The sequence below is a fragment of the Chaetodon trifascialis genome, chromosome 1 (genome assembly GCF_039877785.1).
Source record: "Chaetodon trifascialis isolate fChaTrf1 chromosome 1, fChaTrf1.hap1, whole genome shotgun sequence".
NCBI lineage: Eukaryota > Metazoa > Chordata > Actinopteri > Chaetodontiformes > Chaetodontidae > Chaetodon > Chaetodon trifascialis.
The window spans coordinates 13,976,362-13,996,107 of NC_092056.1; the positions used below are offsets into that span (position 1 = coordinate 13,976,362).

Genomic DNA, 19,746 nt, shown 5'->3' on the forward strand with positions numbered 1-19,746 from the left:
CACAAAAAAAGAAGAAATAATAGTGTGGAAAGGGAATAAAAACACAAACTAAGTTTCCTATCTTTATTTACAGTATATTAGATGTACAAAACCATTAAAATATACATACATGTGTCATCTAAGACAGGTGAATAGCTCAATTCTATTTTACAGGACTTCTCATTTCCTTTCTGACCTCATATTGTTCTCTCAAACCACATCAGTCCCAATTCTCTGAGTGTCTGTAGAATGAACACTTGTCTTTGGTTGCTAGATCACAATACACAATGTACTGATGCATGCTGGTGTCATTTTGCTGAAGCAGTTGATGTGTCATGAATGCATTAAAGCCACTGTAAGGTTTTTTGGGGGGAAAATGAAAAGATTTTTCGGAACAGTAGCAACACGGGCCACCAGCAACTGCAGCAATTCTAAATCGGCAAAACTGTACGTAGGTGCTACAATACATTAACGTTTCACCTAAAACTTTTTACATCATATACAAAACATTCATCAGAATAATTGCTTTGTGGTGCCACTACTCCTTTGGTAGTGCTAATGTTCCCGAGAAAACATTTGTGCTATATTTGATCTGTCAATTAACCTCTACCTGTCAAAGTAGCCTATGTTAAAACTAGATACACACTCTATATACAGCATCATTGACGTTTAGTATATATCTGTTTAGTGACCATGTTTGTTTTAATCATGCTGCTATTAGCAAATATTAGCAAAGCTGGCATGTATGGTATTTAGCAATATTCAAATACACAGACTGCACTTTGGATATGAATCTTGAGATGGTGACTTTAAACTCTAAAGCAGGGTATGAAGTCTTTTCAAATTTTCCGTTGTTAATTAAAATCCAAATTTCCAAAAGTCTGAGGATGCCCATGCGAGTCTACACTCTGTACCATTTTATCACAGACCATCTCTCCCTCTTAAAGCTCCAGGTCAAAGTCCACTTGCTTCGCTTGTCCATGTTCTCTTCAGGATCAGTTTTATCAAGAGTGTAGTCCACTCGAGTATCGCTCCATGTGAAAACAGATAACTACAGAATATTCTTAAGGGGTCAGTGGATAAAACGGATACTGTGGCCAGTATCTAATCTAGACTGTTCAGGAAGTATCCAGAAACTGTGCAGCAACAAGAGCATCCTATGGGCGAAGGAATCTCAGGACTTTGGAACGCAGGAAGCGGATGAAGGACTTGGGGAACATTTCTCTTGATTCTTGCGCTGTGTAGTTGAAGAAATTTTGTGGGTGAGCCAGCACATCAAACAATGCCTTCATGAGCTTCTTGTCCTGATGAGAAAACGTATTGCATTAATGGAAAGCAAAAGCATATGATATAAGTCAATGTGAACAGCAGCCTGCATCTCCACTAGTCTCCAAAAGAGGGTGCCACATGCTAACTGGGCCTAAGCACAGAAAAAAGGGAAAGTCAATTCAAGGATTAGAGGCCAGTGCTGATCTGCATAGTCAACGTTGGGACCCTGCCAGGAACCATGTTCTACTGAAGGCATGAAATGTAAAATGTAAAATACTTTGAAATCATCTAAACTGCTGCTTTTTTCCTTTCTCTTTGTGTATTTTTTTTCTTTTTTAATTGTGGATATGGATATCAGGATGTTAACGTGTTATATTTTGTATAGATGAGAATAACAGGTGCAAAAACAGATAAAGTGCCACATTATACAGGCCACATTGTAATATGGCAAATGTTTCTTTACATTTCACTGTCACTGTAGCTAATGCCTTTGTAAAACATTTGTATCTACATACCTTGAGAATTTCCTGGTGATTCTCAGAAGCATATAATCTTCCATCTCTGACTATGTCCTCTATTAGTTCTTGGTAGTCCTCTGAAACAAATGAAGTCCAGAAACATCTCATTAATGCAACTGATCAAATCAAATTTAAGAACTAAAGGCAGCAGCATCATGGTTATGTATGGAACAAAACGTCTCCTCTTACCATCATATGTCACATACGGGACCTGGAAGCCTTTCCCACTGTTTCCCTCGTTGGACCTGAACTGTATCCAGAGCCTCTTGGAGCGCGAGGTGAATGCGATGGGACGCTCATATGTCTGACAGGTCTCATAGGTTGTCACAGAGTTGGAGAGAGCTGTGAAATGAGCACACAGGATGGCGTCTATAATTACACAACTTAAATGCTCGCAGTCTGCTGTAATACCAGGAAGACAAATAAGATAATCACACATTATGTCGACTTGGATGAAGAAGGATGAAGGATGAAGTTGGCCAGAATCCTTACTGTAACCATTATACGCCTAACCCAAACCTTAACCCAGCCTAAGCATATCCAACCAAAACAAATCTTATCCCCAAAAGAATGAGAAACCTCTTCACGTACAGCTTTTTCTCATCACTAAGTAGTCTCCACACTCGTCCTCAATCGGCAGGAAGATTTCTGGGACGACGATAAGGATCCTGCGTTTGGGCGGAGGGTTGATGGTCCATGTGCACTCAACGTTAGATGGGTAGTTCCCCGGGTAGTTGGGGGACTCAATGTAGCCAGTGAAGTCTCCCAGCTCTCCTCCACACTGTCGGTCTGTAAAGGGACACAGATGTTTCAAACTGTTTTTTTGTCTTTTTGTGTATATGTTTCAGAGGGATTACTGCATAAGGACACACAGTACATACTTTTGCATTGCATGATGTTAGTGGAGCCATCAAAGTCAGTGGTGGTATTTCCAGGGCAGGCGACGCAGTAATTCTGCCCAAACTCTCTTTGATAGGTGCCCGTCGGACAGCGGATGCAGCGGTGTGTGCTGGTGTTGTAGTAATGTCCTGGAGAGCACTGGACTGCAGTAACCAAGCACAGTGAGAGAGGACTGTTAGTTGATATAACACTCCCAAAATGCACTGTTGGGTTAAATGTTTGCTTCTCCAATATGGCTTTTTTTAATGATTTTACATCTTGTGAAAGATTACATGCTTATGATTGGGCTTAGAAAATGTTCTGCTATGTTGCACTTGAAAAAACAAATAGATTATACATAAAAAAAATACTTCCACAAGGCTAAAATGAAAACTTTGAGTTCCGGAAAGGTTGACATCTATGAGGTGCATAGTTTTAAACTGAGTTGAGCTCCTGGATGTACAGACAGTAAACCAGCTGCAGAGGGCGGCAAAGTTCCTGTCAACATCCAGAAGAGCTCCATAGACTCAGCAATGGCATGACACTGTTGTGATGTGAAGTGAAAAAACCACCAACGTTTCACTTTGCAAGCTCAAAAAGAACCAACTAATCCCCCCCATTTATGTTAAAATATGAGAGGCTTATTTGGCTGTTCACTTGCATACCTTTGGTCTCACATTCCTGGAAAGTAAAAGCACCACTGCGCTTGGTCACCAGGTTCCCTCCACAAGGGAAGCAGGAGGTGCGCCCCACCTCTGGCTGGTACGTTCCCAGTGGACAGGGCAGGCAGGGGATGAACCCATCATGAGAGTACTGACCGGGTGAACACTGACCTGAACACACACAAGCGTTTGGTCAGTCAGAGTGTAATCTGCTGGTCACAGCAATGTTTTTGCTGAATCTCTCTTACAAAGTTTTAAGAGCTGCATTACTTAGATTCATTTAATTTCAAGGGTTTTTTTTTTTTTGCTACATTTCATGTCACATATGAGAGAAAATACGCTCTCCTTCTGTTAAGATAAGAACCTATTGCAAAACCTAAGCTAACATTAATGGAATGACATCATGTTTTATCTCCAAGTGCACACAGTGTAACTTCTGAGTGACTAATACAAACTGGGTGCCAGTGGGAATTTGCTCTTGTTGTTTAGTCTGACGGGGGAGATGGGATCAGGGATTCAGCCACAAAGTGACTCTGATAACAGCACAGGACGACACCAAAACATAGTGGCTCCTTCAGCTTTTCTTCAGGAGTTCACCTTTTGAATTCAAATCCATCTTCAACATCTAACATGGCTCGAGCGTCTTTGGCTTTACACAAAGCAGAACATCTGCCGGGGAGAGATCTTTATCGAGCCACCATTGCTTCCTGTGTGGTTCGTATTCACAAAACTGTTATCTACATTTTGTGTCCTTCTGTGCCCTTGTCGCCTTTCTGCTTTTTTAAAATTTCTTCCTGATTTGACATTATATTTCGCTTTTGGCTTATGCATTTTTGGCTTTTGGGTTTCATTGCAAATAGTTTCTTTTAAGAGCTGCTCAATATAATCCATTGTCATTACCAACAGGATGAAAATCTAAAAGCCAAATTGTCAGACAAACCTTTATGTGATTTTTACATGAATAGGTAGACAGTTTGGAAAATACACTTATACATTTTCTTGCTGACAAAAGATTGACACCACTCTCTTGTCTGTACTGTAAATATGATGCTAAAGCCAGCAATCAGTTAGCTTAGCTTCGCACTAAGACTGAAAAAAGGGGGAAACAGTTTACCCAGCTCTGTCCTTAGGTGACAAAATCCACCTTATCAGCACCTCTAAAGCTCCCTGGTTAACACATTTCCATCATCATTGCTTTAATGGGTTTATATCTGTAATGCTACTGATATGATTATGGACAAACTGTTTACAGTCAGGTGGTGAAAAACTGGGCAGACCCTTGATAACTACTTGTAGCTCTTTTCCATAGACATGTGCTGGCTTGTCTTGACTCGGTTTCCATCAACCCAGTGCGACAGCGATTCGTATCTCCATGACAGCAAGGCTACCTGCTTCAAGGTGTGTCTTTAACTGATGACGTGCTTGTCTTGAGCTGACGTTTTGAAAAGCAGAGCCCTCTTTAGCACTGTTTACTACTGCATTGTGCAACAGTTTCTGGTAGCCAGCTACTGATCATTGTGGATTTTCAGGCTGATGATACGGGTTACGAGTGCCTGGTATCTATTGTTTACTGCTTGAAATATCAATAAATATATGCTATTGATAAATAGCTGTGGAAGCTATTTAAACCTCTTGCTGATCGTCCCTGAATGATGACGAAGGTCATCTAACGTCACCACAATGGTATGGTTTGGATAATGGAAACTGTAGGTGCTTATGAGGATATTCAGTGTGATTTATGATATGCTATGTTATATCTAGATATGTGATAACTGTTGTAGTTTGTTAAACAGACTTATCTACTGTCCGTCCTGGTGGAGGGGTTCCTCCTCTGTTACTCTGTGTGAGGTTTCTTCCTTTTTTCCCTGATAGTTTTTTTGGGGAGGGAAAGGGTTGTAAAACCATTCGAGGGACATTTCTGATTCTGAGTTGCATAAAAGAAGCTGGCTTGACTGTCTTACCTCCACATTCTGACATGTTTCGAGCTCCGACCACCCTGGAGACTTCTCTCCCTTCAGGTCCAGGACAGACCTCACAAGACATCTGTCCCTCCTCATCCTGATACGTTCCAGCTGGACACAACACACACCTTCCCTGATCCCCGTCATAGAAAGTCCCAACACTGCAGCTCACTAACAGACACGTGGAGAATGACACAAGTTTTAAGGTTATTAATTCAATGATGTACTGGTAGAAAGACTCGTACACACACAGATGCATTCCTGACTATACACAGAGCAAAACTGAACTCAGGCCTGCCAAGCTTGTGGCTGTTTGTCATCTCTGAGAGCTGATGTCTTTTTGTCTTTTGTCTTTGCTGTGGTGACTTTGGGAAAAAAAAATCATGTTCCCTAAATACTTAAACACATCTATTATTCTCTCAAAAGGAGTACTGTGATCTGCAATTAAGTTGAAACAAATTTAATCATTCAAGCCGGTGAAATCAATAATTTGCCTTACAAACTGAAAACAAACACTCAACAGACACCCAAAACAGACTGATGTGTCTGAACTTGTAATTTACATCAATTTAGAAGAAAGATCAGAGTCAGAGAGCACTAGTATACAAAGTCTAGGGAAGATAGCAGACAATGTAAAATGCAGACATGAGTCAACAAATACAGCAGGATGCCCTGTGGCTGCACAGAATCAAACAGTCCTAACCACACTCTAGATTTGTACTGTAAATACAGAAGTTCAATTGCATGAGAAGACCATTAAAGCAAAGTAACCCAGACTTCATCAGCTGCCTCTCAAGTGTAATCAACCAGGACCATGTACATACTTGAAATGGATAAACACACTGAAGAGCATCCTTAACTCTTCAAAGGCATTAGCTCAGCCAGAACAATTTATCAATCTGTTGACAGATTTAAGAGTTTGACTTGCAAGTGTGATTGACCCTGATGTAGTTTAACACAGTATACTGGCCTGTACACCATGGTGGAGAATATAACAACACAGTTTAGTGGAGCTTTAAATGCTGCAACTGGTTAAAGTAAAACTGTAACTGCACTCAGTAGCGTACCGTCTACAAAACCCCTTGTTTTATGACTGATCTCACTATCTCTGCATTTTGTCGAAGCATTTTCTGAACGTTATCTGATGTCTGCCAGACAAGCTTTACATGTCAGTGAGATAGCTACAACCAGGACTACAGCTTGTGATGGACAACTAGTAATAAATATTCACAAGATACAGTGACTGCTGTATCTAAGCTTATATCAAAATTGAGAAAATATCATTGGAGTGAACCAGGCAGGACAATCAAGTAGGCTGACATTAGGTTATGGCTGAATTGAATTAATGTAGTTATTGATGTAGAAACATGTTAGTAATCCAATTTGTTCCAAAATTACATGGTCATAAAAGAAGAAGCACTTACAAGAGCGTGTTTGTTAGTAAGGTCCATCGGTTTGTCATTTCATTAGTGTATAGACTAAAATGAAGTGTTTAAAATATTACTCATGCTAAATGTAGTCTTATTAACAATGCTGTCATAAATTTGCACAACCAAAAAACTAGCTTTTAGCATTTAGTCATAAAATGATGGCATGGGTTAACATTTGATAACAAATGTAATACATTTAGCGTTTAACTGTTAACAGTGACATAAGTTTTTAAAATGTAATTATACTTTCATGCTAATTGTTACTTGACATTTAAACTAATACTTTTACATTACTGCAGTACAACTATAAAGTGTTGTGAATCAAATTTTTTCTGGGCCACAAATAAGCTGCATGGCCTTTTACACACAACACACACACACACACACATAAATACAGCAAATAAAGGTTTGCGTGCTCTCTTTCATATTGATTTAAATACAACTCAGGACACTTACACACATACTGTAAACAAATGAGTCAGGACACACATATATTTGCTTCAGCAGACCAACCTAATACAGTCAAAATGACTGAGACAAAAGAGCACCAACCCTCTCCACAGCTGTACTCTACATCTGTCTCGTCCTAATACTTGATACAGCACGGCCGTGCATCAGGGAGGGACTTTTAATACCACCATAAGCACCCTCACCTCTTTCAAAAGCAAACACATGAGCAAATCAAAGAGAGTATTTCCCTCTTATCTCAAAGTGCAAAGGCTTGATTAAAGGGAACAACGCACTGCTTAGCTTTGGTTCCTCCCATTCAGAGTGATGCCTGTAATTAATTTGGGAATTACTGTGTCTGTCTGATGGTCTTTAGAACTTGAAAATTTAACCTGATCTCACTCTAGTATAAATCAATTAAATCCTAAGCCTATAGCACAAAATGTGCCTCAGTCAGCTGGAGCCTTTAAGCTGTCTACAAGTAGAGAAACCACTATCTCTAAAAACTTGACACACAAAAGCTTTAACGTTGATCCATTATACGTGGCTCAGCAAATTGTTCAATTTTCCTCTAAAGACAGAAAATGTAATTCTCTCAAGAGCAGTTTATTTTTTGAAACCTATTGTTTATTCTGAAAGACCATGAGGAGCCATCATTGCATTGTCCTCTAACAGCTTTTATTTGACAGAGGGAAGCAGTGAGAGGAGAGAGAGAGTGAGAGTGAAAGAGAGAAAAAACCTTGAAGCCTTTCAAATGCAAAGAACGCTTCTATAGAGCCCTCGAATTGATGGCCCCAAAGAGGTTTAAAAGACCTTTCACCTCTATTCAAGTCCCCAGTCTTTGCCTACTTGATGACATAGGAAAACACTACGGTATCACAGTGGTAAGGAGCTGAACCCAATAAAAGGGGTCAGGTTTCTGAATCCCCCCATTCTGCTTGGCCCAATCACTGCTCGCGCCCATCAAGCGGAGGCCCAAACAACTGATGCTAATTGATTCCCATGGTGTGGCTGAAGTCAATTCTCTTTAGCAGTTTAGTGGCTGGGGGTCATGCAAAGTGGCCCCAGCTGGGGGGCAGGGGGGACACAGCACTCAAACTGCCATCTTGAATCAACAGCACTTCCTAAACATCTTCAATGTTAAAACAAACACGCAAACAAGTTGACTGCAACAGTCAAATAGATGTGGACACGCACCATTCACAGCATCTCTGGATCACTGTAAGCGCTGACCTGTTCACACTTGTTTAACTTTTTATAAACATGTATACTGCAACAGTCACATGCTGAACAGTACAAATAAACACATGAACAACAAAAGATTTACATAATTAATAAACTAAATCATCCATACAATCTTTTTAAACAGAAAACAATGTCCTGGAATATAAACCAGTGTGACCTCTAACCAAAAATGAATTGCACAATCAGAAGAGAAATGCTTTAATGAGTGCACAGAAGTGAAAGCATATTTTCTCCAAATGCACGGGAGCCTGTGTTGTCATCCCACTGAGGCAGTGAGAACAAGTCTCAAATGGGGTTTTCAATGGAGTGGGCAAACTGAAAAGGACTAAACTGCTCTCTGAGCTAAGCCAGAGTGGGAGTTGGGGGAGGAGGGGAAAAATATAGCTCCTTTAAAGAGATGGAGGTTAAGAAGAATGGCTTTCAGCCCCCTCCCTTTTCTCCCAAATTACATGTCTACACCCCTGCCATGGCCAATAGACTGCTTAATGTTGACCTGAAAGCATAGCGGGGGAGTTAAGGAATCAACACACTTAAGACCTGTGTTACTGAAAGATAGAAGTAATGAACAGGAGCAGTTTAGGTTTAAATCATGTCAGCACAGCTCAACCGCAGATACAGCTTTGATGTTAATGTAGAGGCCAGACAAATACGGCGTTACAGGGAATTATATGCAAGGTTGTCTCAAGAAACTACAGGATAGCTATAGTTTTGGAAAAGTTTTGGTCTCTACTTAAAGTGTAAAGACCTCGTTATTCTTCAGTGGTTCAAAAGAAGGGAAACAAAAACCTTCAATACACTTGAGGATTTATATAAGGTTTACTAAAGATCTGGGTCTACATAAGAGGTGCATATATCGAACAAATCGTGCACCATTTGAATAAATATTTAGACATCCCAACAGAAGACAGGCACCAGTTTCCTCTTACTGATACAGAGACGGCGTGCAGCAGGCAGCAAACTTACTGTGAGGCCCGAAATCAGGGGCTCACGCTCCCAACAGCCAGAGAAAACACATGCCAGCCTTCAGCTCTCTACCACTGACAGTGTGCGGTCTTATTTAATGAATATGTTCTCCATCACAGCTTATATATAAAACCCAACCAAAAGGCAACAGCTACCAGGAGACCTGCCATCAGCCCTCAAGTTACACTCTTATCCCTGGGAGATGCTGGAAGATCTCACAGTTTGGAGGGCCAACAACAGTCTCTCTGTTCTTCCATCTGAGCTTGCTCTCCCCTCAAACTAGCTCATTACAGCATGTCTGCAAACCAAATATGGCACTCATCTGGCCAACACCTGCTCCAAATCCAATCATTAAACCAGCTTGTCTAAATATATCTCACTGGCATGGACCATTTCAATTGCTTAAAGACAGGACTATGCGTCTACTGTGTGTATAGGACCTAGTCAGAGCCTTTGCTGCTTTGTGTTAGGTGTGAAAAGTGGTTGAATCTGTGCTGTTGAGAGATGAAAATCATCAGTATTTCCAGTAGAGTGATGGCTGACTGAGTGGTCCACCTCCTGACCGTTGATATGGTTTCTGTGCTGAATAGAAAGCAAGTACAAAAACCCAACTCACCACATTTCCTGCCCACCAGCATCTGTCCTGCCACACAGTGTCCTGGCAGATCTGCCGGCTGGCCCACACTCTTGCCGAGTTCATAATCAGACCCGGCGAAGTGGAGGTGGAACTGCTCCCGGTTGATGGACTTCCTCAGGGTCCGGATGGTCTTCCTGAGCCTCTTCTCTGAGCGTCGGCGCACACAGTTCAGGTCACAGCTCTCTGCTGAGAGAGGCACTTGATACCACAACTGTTTCCACAGCAATCTCCCACACCAATTGTAGAGCGTACTCTCATGCCCGGATGCTCACATGCTTAGACATTCACACACCCGCACCACCAAGTCTCAGGAAGCCACCACTTATAAAGAATTCAAGGAAATAAAACAAAAACCTGCTCGGTCCTGAGTCCCAGCTTAGAGCCCACCACCATAACCAAGTCAAAACAGGAGATACTTTAACATTTTGTTTGTTTAGTGACTAACAGACAGCAGGGAAAGAAAGATGGAGAACAAGAAGCAAAGGTTGCAGGCAGAGAGGAAGCGCAGAGAGACCAACCTGTTACCTCCTCTAGGTTCACATCCAGCTCAAACTCAGCTGTTATCGAGGAGACGTCTTCCTCGCCAGCCTTCCTGCCATGGCGGCTGCGTGTTCGCGGTCCGGACGAGGTGCAGTGCAGGCTCACGTAGCTGAACTGGACGTTTTCAGTGAAGGGGAACCTGCTATCTGTGGACATGGGAGACATACAATACACACACAACGGCACAATTGTTAGAGAAGATCAAACAGTATTAGAGAGAGGAAATAAGTATTTAATGATGATTAATAATTTAATGTCGAAAAGGATGTTATGTCACAGTGACAATTTCCTTTTTTTGAAGCAATTATGTGCCCTTTCAGTGACTGTGAGGGATGTAAAAGACCATGCCGAAACCCTCCGGAGAAGCAAAATAATCTTACAATCGGAAACCCTTTTGATTGATGGCTAGGTCAGACCCAACTGAAAGCCATGCTACGGCTAATTACATCCTCCCCTGTCACCGCCAGACAAAGTGCTGCGCTGAGACATTCAAGACAGTGAAACCACATCACTTTCCCCACAAATTTCTTTCACATTTGCCTTTGGTTTTTGGTTCCCTTTGAAGCAGCCTTCAGGTCTGCTTCATCTTCTGAAGATTGTGGCTTCAGATGCTGGCAGTTCTTGGTAAACCCAAATCGTTTTTAACCAGTAACATGAAGGAGCTGTAATTTTAATGCTTGTCTACCTGTAATTTATGCCTTGTGTTTGGAGGCATTGTTATGCTTGTTGTGTGGAAAACTCTGTACCTGAGCGTGCTGAGTTTAAACTCTCTTTGAGTTTCTCCTCACTTCGTTTTAAGTTGCATTTTGCGGTGCCAGACTTAAACGTGGCTGTGGTCTTAATGCGTGGAACACTAGGCGTTTCTGGACCTGCAGGACAAAGGGACAGAAGACCATGTTACGTTGATCTATCTCCTTATCAGCTGAAAACAAGTAAAGCCTGAGTTGCTCCTGAGTTACTGTTTTGTGTGGCAGAGCAGAAAGATAGATGAAAATCAGTGAAGTTCTGTACTTGCCTAAGCAATACAAGCTGCTGTTGTTCTTTTGTGTGTCAGCCAGGCAGGGCAAAGGCATTCCACAGGTCACCGTGTAGGAATCTTCTGTCCCTGAAAACACACAAGAGGCCGTGACACGCAGACCAACACAGACAAAAGTTAAGGCCACAAAGTCAAGTTGGAGAGAGCAAACAGGCAGCATGTAGGAACACGAAGACTCGCTCTGCAGACTGATGTCGATGGCCGTTCACACAAATAGATGTAGAAAAGCTTGACTTACTGACTAATTGCGTTTCCATTAGGGTTTGCATTCTTTAGCCATGCTGCATCAGGTGATACTTGACTTGCACTGTTCCATGCTGTTTGTATCTTATCAAGCCTAACATATAATGGTACACTTGACTGAAGTGTGCCAAGTCATGCTGATTTCGATTGGATCAAACATGTAGTAGAAGTCGCTGTTCTTATTGTTCACCAAACTATACACATAGAGGCTTTACTGTTTGCTATTGAGCTCTACTAAAGTCCATTCACCACTTGTAATGCTTCAAACTAACATGTGAACCAAAGATGGCAGAAAATCAAATAGAAGATTAGTATTAGTGGCAAAGTCAAAAACTACCTGGATTAGTCAACAATGCTCAAAAAAGAATATGGAAGTGCAGGTTCAACCAACTCACCACTGCTGATATGAACTTGGGACTGGCATGTCAGGAAGCAGCGGTCCCCTCCCTCCTGCTTGCTGCAGTTCAAGGTAGGTTTAGAGGGGGGGTTTGGAGGTGGTAAACCCTTAGCCTCTAGATACAAATCACAACAAACTCCAAGGTAAAAAAGAACAACTTTTGACTGGAAGAAGGAAGAGGTAAAAAAAATAAGAACATCCTGACAGCACCAACAGCATTGTAACATTTTGGATGTTTTATACAAGCACAAGAAAACCAAGTGACAGAGAATTAAAGAGAAAATGAGAACAGAATTCAAAGTATCTCCTGTTTTTGTCCCCCAAGTTTTAGTTCAAAGTGTGGGATGTCACACAAGACAACAGCACTCAACAGATGTGCCTCTCATAGAGGAAGAGGCACTGGCTTACCAATGCAGTCCTTTTTGTTCCAGTGTAGCTTATAGCCTGGATGGCAAAAGCATTCAAATCCACCCATGGTGTTCTCACAACCCTGCTCACAACCGCCATTGTTCACACTGCATTCATTTATGTCTGAGAGAAAAAAGTAAAATCATTATTATAATCACAGGGTCCATTTTTCCAACACATCAGTGAGCAAAGCACTCACTTCTGTGTGCTTTTTGGCCAAACACCTCTCTAAATTGAGCACTTGTGAAGCTCCCTTCAGACAATGCAGACTCACCTCCGCAGTGGGCCAGTCCATACATGGTGTAGCCTTTGTTGCACAGACACTGAAAACCTCCAGGGGAGTTCACACATGTGTGATCACATGTCCGCTCAAAAAAGCACTCATCTATATCTGTAATCAGAATCAGGCAGATGACATAATAGCAGGGCAGTCAGTTGCAATCTTCATCAGGAGGGATTTCCCACCCACAGACACACGTATGCATTTGATCCTGAATTTTCCCACTCAGAGAAATGTGACGCACATAGTGTGCTACATCAGGTGAAATAGCATTGGCTTTTGATAGTAATTACAGGTAAAAAGAAGCCAGTGTTTCATTGAGACGCCTTAAATTTAACTGCACTTGCATCAGGTCAGTGTCATTAAAGGCACAGACTGTGATCTAAAGGTTTGATGAAAGAGCAGCTCTGTTACTAAAAACAAAAACACCAGAAAGGAAAGTGGGGTCACTCCCCCAAAATTATGTCCCAGCCTTTGCAGACTGTCCAGAGTTTGAATAAAACAACTCAGGAGGCATTTCTACCTTGACAAGAACGTTCATCTGTCAGCAGCTTGAAGCCTTTTCTGCAGTTGCACTCAAAGCTGCCAATGGTGTTCCTGCAGAAGTGTTCACAACCGCCGTTGTGAAGCTCACACTCATCGATATCTGTGGAAAACAGGTAGCACTTTAGCATGACTTCCTAAGCACATCCACTGAGATAAATCAGTGTTTCAATTGATCGCAAGGCTTTTCGTGGACTGGCAGTCTGACCTTTGCATGTTTTTCCATCCGGCTGCAGCGTGAAGCCAATGGGGCAGCTGCAGCGCACACCTGTGGATGTGTCTTTACAGGTGCAGTCACACCCCCCATTGTTCACTGCACACGTTTCTGAAATTACAACACACAGCGTGGATGTATGTCAATGACTTCCCTGCTTGTGAAAAATGCTGTTATTCCTCAATGTCAGACACTATATTCTTAGTAAAACAGAAGCTTAATTTTCTGAACGGAGCCAATATACTATTACAAATAAACTGATTACTCTACCATAGATTCTCAATTATTTTCTAACCTGCTTTGAGTGTATGAGGTCATGAAAAATACAGAATGCATTTGCAGTGTTTACAACAGATTTAAATATTTATAAGTGTCAATGGAAACAGACAAACGAAGCTCTGATTCATGCTTTGTATGATGCATAGTTGTATGTTTGGATGTAGAGTTCACCCATACAAATGTTTGCATATCTAGGCTTATTGTAACAATACACATTATTTATAACCTGGGACAACACCTCCAGAGTTCATGTGCTAGAAATGTACTTGGCAAAGTGCCAAAGATATAATGTCTTACATGTATTGAGTGACCCAGAATCATGAATCATAAAACTGATAAATAGTAGCTATGCAAGAAAAGATTCACACTCTGCTCTATCCAAATGGAAGGAAAACGTGAAATCTACCACACTGTCACAAAAGCATATTTTTCACAGGGGAAACTGGGGGCGAGAGAGAGAGTGTGTAGTCATTTCACAGTTTGCTCAAAAGTCTGAGGAATGCATCGGTTTACTAGACATTAGTTCTCTCCCCTCTTTAACACCCCCGAGTGGTTCCTGGCAGCTCAACACGCCGTCAAGTAAAACACAAATTCAAGCTGTTAGCCTCTGAATGTAGGAGTGTAATTATTACCCATTAACAGTCTCCGTTTGACTCGTTTGTCTACCTCCATAAAGGATGTGGCGTTGTGGTCTGAGGACTCGATGGTGGCTTCATCTCGTTCTGTTATACACAAAACAAATCATAAATAGAGTAAGAATTGGCACAAAAGTCCCTTCATTTACTAAATAACACGAGCACTATGACTTCTCTACTGACTTCAGCTGCGGGTGTTTGTGTCGGTCACCTTTCAGTGAGCAGATGCATGTTTACACTTGAGATATTCAGCCTGTAGTAGCTTGGCGTGTGTCAGATAACACACCGGATCAGTAAAATGAATCTGGAGACAACATCGTAGTGATACGTCTGGACCTCACACACACAGCTGCTGGAGGGAGAGATATTACCCAATATCTGATCCTTATCCTTCATAACCATTGTGTGGAAAAATGCACACTGCCCAGCAGGGGAACTGACAGGGGGAGATGTTTCTAGTTACTGTGTTTTCATTCATTCACCAAGATAACCTCTGCATTACTCTGTATTACCTTAGCCCAACATACAGGTACCTGGGTGTTCACCTCAACCACAAACTGGACTGGACAAACAACACAGATGTCCTGTGTGGGAAGGGCCAAAGTCGTCTCCACCTGCTAAGAAGACTGAGGTCCTTTGGAGTATGTGGGACACTGTTCAAAACTTTTTATTACTCTGTGGTGGCATCTGCAGTTTTCAACTTTCAACCACATCTCATGGCCTCGCTCGGAACGTCATACACTGAGGAAGGCCATGAGATGTGTAAATTAGCTGGTAAGTGGACCTTGAGGTAAAAAAATTAAAAAATGAACTTTCAAGATGCTTTTAAAGACTTGTGTTTTTATAGCTGCATCATAACATCCAGTTGAAATCCAGATGTCTCGTGCATCTTCACTTCATCACACTTTTCCTAAATTCGGGATGACAGAATCGGTGTTTTCTATTAACTTATCGATCTCTTTAGAATTTGCAGAAATGTTGTGTGAATTTGAACAATGTTTAGCTACATAGCATGAGTTTGAAGTCTAGAAACAGAGCGCTTACCTACACACGACCTCTTGTCAGGTTGCAGGGTGTACCTGGCATGACACCTGCATATGGGGCCGTTCTCCGTGTCTTCGCAGGTGTGCTGACAGCCTCCGTTGCCATGGTTACAAGTTACTACAGGGTCAACAACATGCAACCATAAGACACTGAATCATTGAAGGCAACAGCGTATACGTGACTTGGTAGGCGAGTGGTGTTAAGTTCATGTCATTGAGCACGTACAGATGCAGCCTCTCTGGTTCCTGGCCAGCTCGAACCCTGGACGACACTCACAGGCCACACCTCCTTTGGGTGTCTCTTTGCAGATGTGGGCGCAGCCGTGCTCCTTATTCATACAGTTGAGGCCCTCTGGGATAGACAGAGGGCGAGAGGTACACAATGAAACTCTCCTACAGTGACTGACCGGCTACTCACAAAGGCACACATACTAAGAGATTAGTCTGGCATCCTCAAAGACATTGATTGTTCTCACGCCTTACACAATCCAAAAACATAGACCACTGTGTTCTTTTCAGAACTTCTAGAGAGGGAAAGAAAATTCAGTAAGCAGACTAAAAGTTGCTCAAAAGTCCCTTCCCTGAAAACAAAGTTTCCAAGCTCTTGTTGAATCTACAACATACTTAATAATGCTTCGAGCAGAAAAATGAGGTGAACTGAAGCTCCATTTATATACATGGGTCACAGCTGAGTGGACAGGTCCACGGGATTTAAAGGGGTTGTCAAGACCCGATGGAGTGGAAAGCACTTGCATTCAAGCTGACTTCAGTCAAGAAGACAAAATGAAGGCACTTCAGACTAATCTGTGACACAGATCACACAGACCTGAGTGTTGCAGTTATTAACTCATTTTGTTCTCTGGGACACAGAGATCCTTTTCCCACAGCATGTTGCTGCTGCAGATAAAAGCTCAGTGACGGGAGCCAGCTTGAACCTGTCACCCCTCATTGTGCTGCCACTCTTAGATTTGTATGTGAATATTAGAGAAACAGCTACATAATTCTGTCTTTTTACACATCTTAATGCAATTAGCAGACACAAGCATCCACAAACACACAAATAAAAAATGCAAACTCTTTTATACAACAAGTGAGCATGTTGTACACTCACCCACAGAGCGGTGGATGCATGTGTGCTGGTTGTCGCTGAGGAAGAAGCCCTCTTTGCAGCGGCACTCGTAGCTGCCCATGGTGTTGACACAAGTGTGTTGGCACCCACCATTGTTGAACTTGCATTCATCCACGTCTAAAGCACAGTGGATTGATTGCATTAATGAACAGAGTTTACAGAACTTTGGAAAAAGCATATCACAAATGAGCTTAGACAAGTCAAATAAGGCTGATTTTCCTGCGTTTATAAACATTGCACATGAAAATAAAGCTTTACCAAATCAAATTTCATTCATAAACATTTAACGTTTCATTGCTGCATGAGCAAGACTCAAACTGTTTGTATTAGGCTGCATGTTATAAGTCTACCTAAGTCAGCTGAAGAAAAGATGTCTGAGTGATTGTGAGAAACTTCACACACACAGCCCACACAAACATGAACTCTTCACCATCAGAGCTGATGATTCGAACTCTCTGTCTATCACAAAAGGCTATTTACTTAGTGGTTTAAAGATGATCTTACCAAGACAGTTATGTCCATCATGTGCTAAATTAAATCCATCATAACAAGTGCAGCGATAATTCCCCGGTATATTGTTGCACTCGTGTACACAGCCACCATTGTGCTCCAAGTCGCATTCATCAATGTCTGAGAAATAAACACCACAAAAATGAATGTCCACCGACTCATCACAAAATTAAAATGTTCATGTTATGCTTTAAAAGTAAGGACAAGAACTTGTGTGCAATAGGAGGCTGTATAGTGTGTAGCTTCAAGAAATATAGAAAAAATAAATTATGACAGATATCTCAAATTGCATGCTACTACAGAAATTCAGCCACAGTGGCTTAAACAATGTTGCGATGTGGTAATTACAAAGATAGTTTGTATCACAGACATATATAACCTATCCAGATGCCACCCAAATATGTGCTTAAATATCCAAATTCTGAGATCCCACTTTGACACTCAGATGGTTTTGGTATATTTAACAGTAAACCAAACATCTCAGGAAAAAGAGGCACATTACCTTCACAGTGTTTTCCATCTCCTTTAAAGCCTACTTTACACGTGCACTTGTATGAGCCTTGGGTAGTCTGACAAATAGCATCAATGTGACAGCCATCACTTCCCTCAGCACATGGATCTGTTGAAATCCATAGGGGTCGTAGAGGTCATGATTATGAAAACACACTCAAATGGTCTAACTACTCATATAGCATGACATTTACCATGTATACACTTTTAAGTTTGTCATGTTTTACATAGACAAAAGAAGACGAGCAAAAAAAAACTCTGATTTAAGAGACAAACATTAAAACATAAAGCTCCCTAATAATAGAAGTATCCAACAGCAGACCTTTTGAAAAATCCAGTGACTATCAATAAAAGTTAAGAAGTTACATACAAATTACAACTTGTTCCGCAAACTTTTCCATACAGAGAGTAGATTAATTCCCACAGCAATAGTCAATTGTAAATAGCTACACAATTGCAAAGTGAAAGAAAATGTAAAAGTCACCACTGGGGAAACAACACGAGCGCACTCCTGAAAGCGTGCGTAAAGTAGCACTCTCCACGCCTGGAAAACACAACACACACACAGGCACACACACTCATTACGGTCCCACCTCGAATCTCTGGAAGCGCTGTGCTTTGGCGACTATTTAACAAGAGCAAAAACAAACAAAAGTCCCTTGCAGCCCAAATAGCTCCCATGGTGATATGATCCAAGTTTAGAGGTCTTCTCAAAAGGACGCGTACGCACTGAAGTCGTGACCGAACGTCCGCCTCATTTTCATTCTAGCCTGTCAATCTGCTTCACAAGGGGCTTTTGAAAAGAGAAAGGAGTGAGTAAGTGAGAGAGTGCGTGTGTCTGTGTGTGCGTGTTTGGGAGAGCGAGAATGAGAGCGTGCGTGCGCGTACACGTAAGGGTGAAAAAAAAAAGGTTCAGAAGCAGAGCATCAAGTCGGTCAGATAGCCAGTGAGAAACCGGAAGTGCCGAGGCTGTGCGTAAAACGAGTCATCGTCAGCTCGCTGAAGAGGCTTTTATTTTGAAAGGAATTATCGGAAATCTTTTGGCACACCTGACGTGTTGAGTTCTTCTAAAGTCTCAGTTCTGTAAACATGGCCTTTGGCGTCTTTTTAGATCGACAGTGGCAAACCTCTGTGATTAAAAGACCGAATACATATAATACGCCCACATAATGTTTCTGCCAGTAGCGACTGCTTAGCCAACTTAGCTGCCTTCTAGCTAAGCTGCTAGTCCTGGAAGAGTACCGTTAGCCAAACAACGTGGTTGCTAGGCAACACACGTTTATCCGTTCTAAATTACCACCGCTTCGAGAGCGACTCAGCCGTTGAAAACTGAGGGGCCTTCAATTTCACGATGTTTGGTCAGCCTAACGTTGCATTATGACGTAAAATGAAAAATCTTACACTAAATACAAAGAAAAAAGATAGTAAGCGTTGAACACGACATGAATTCGGTTGAATAAGGATCCATCACTTTGCGCTACATTAGCGAAAGTGACGACGTGGACGCCACCTTGCACTGACGTGTACATCATGGAGTTTTCTTACAGTTTCAAATGAATCATTTAAACCTATAACTACTGTGAAAGTTAAAAACATCTCCCCAGTACAAAGTTATACATACTGGACTGGACTTTCACAGCAGACACAAGTCTTCAGCAGGGTTCAGCTTTGTCTTAACGTAGTGTTTTCATACATTTCAGTAGCTTGTATCGATCCCCTTATTTCATACCTGACCTACCGACCAATCACATTCTGAGGATCGTTATAATAACGTCATGTCTGCATTTTATCACTATCACTAAATATCATGGTTTTGTTTTGGGTGGCCATGGTTGGAAACGGCTTATAAACTGTCAATACGCCTTGTAAAAAAGTTAGATAAATATGTGCAGTATCAATATAATTGAGCTCCGAACTGTATTACATTTTGTACATCCACGAACCAACTCAGTAACGACCCGGAAACTCTGATACGCAAAACAAACGCTC

The 19,746-nt window shown here is 41.6% G+C and overlaps 1 protein-coding gene across 1 annotated transcript; it reads right to left on the reverse strand.

Moving 5' to 3' along the window:
* Positions 1-51: 51 nt before the first annotated feature.
* On the reverse strand, positions 52-18,453 carry scube2 (signal peptide, CUB domain, EGF-like 2). The gene is made up of 23 exons (XM_070959437.1): positions 18,351-18,453; positions 17,750-17,866; positions 17,242-17,367; positions 16,720-16,854; positions 15,835-15,960; positions 15,610-15,726; positions 14,563-14,652; positions 13,646-13,762; positions 13,418-13,540; positions 12,889-13,005; positions 12,615-12,737; positions 12,205-12,321; positions 11,546-11,635; positions 11,277-11,399; positions 10,509-10,676; positions 9,970-10,176; positions 5,269-5,439; positions 3,311-3,478; positions 2,648-2,809; positions 2,358-2,555; positions 1,956-2,108; positions 1,764-1,843; positions 52-1,283 (listed from the first exon to the last, which is right to left on the reverse strand). The coding sequence occupies exons 1-23, from the start codon at positions 18,436-18,438 to the stop codon at positions 1,137-1,139; spliced, it is 3,063 nt and encodes a 1,020-aa protein (XP_070815538.1). The 5' UTR covers positions 18,439-18,453; the 3' UTR covers positions 52-1,136.
* Positions 18,454-19,746: the final 1,293 nt, after the last annotated feature.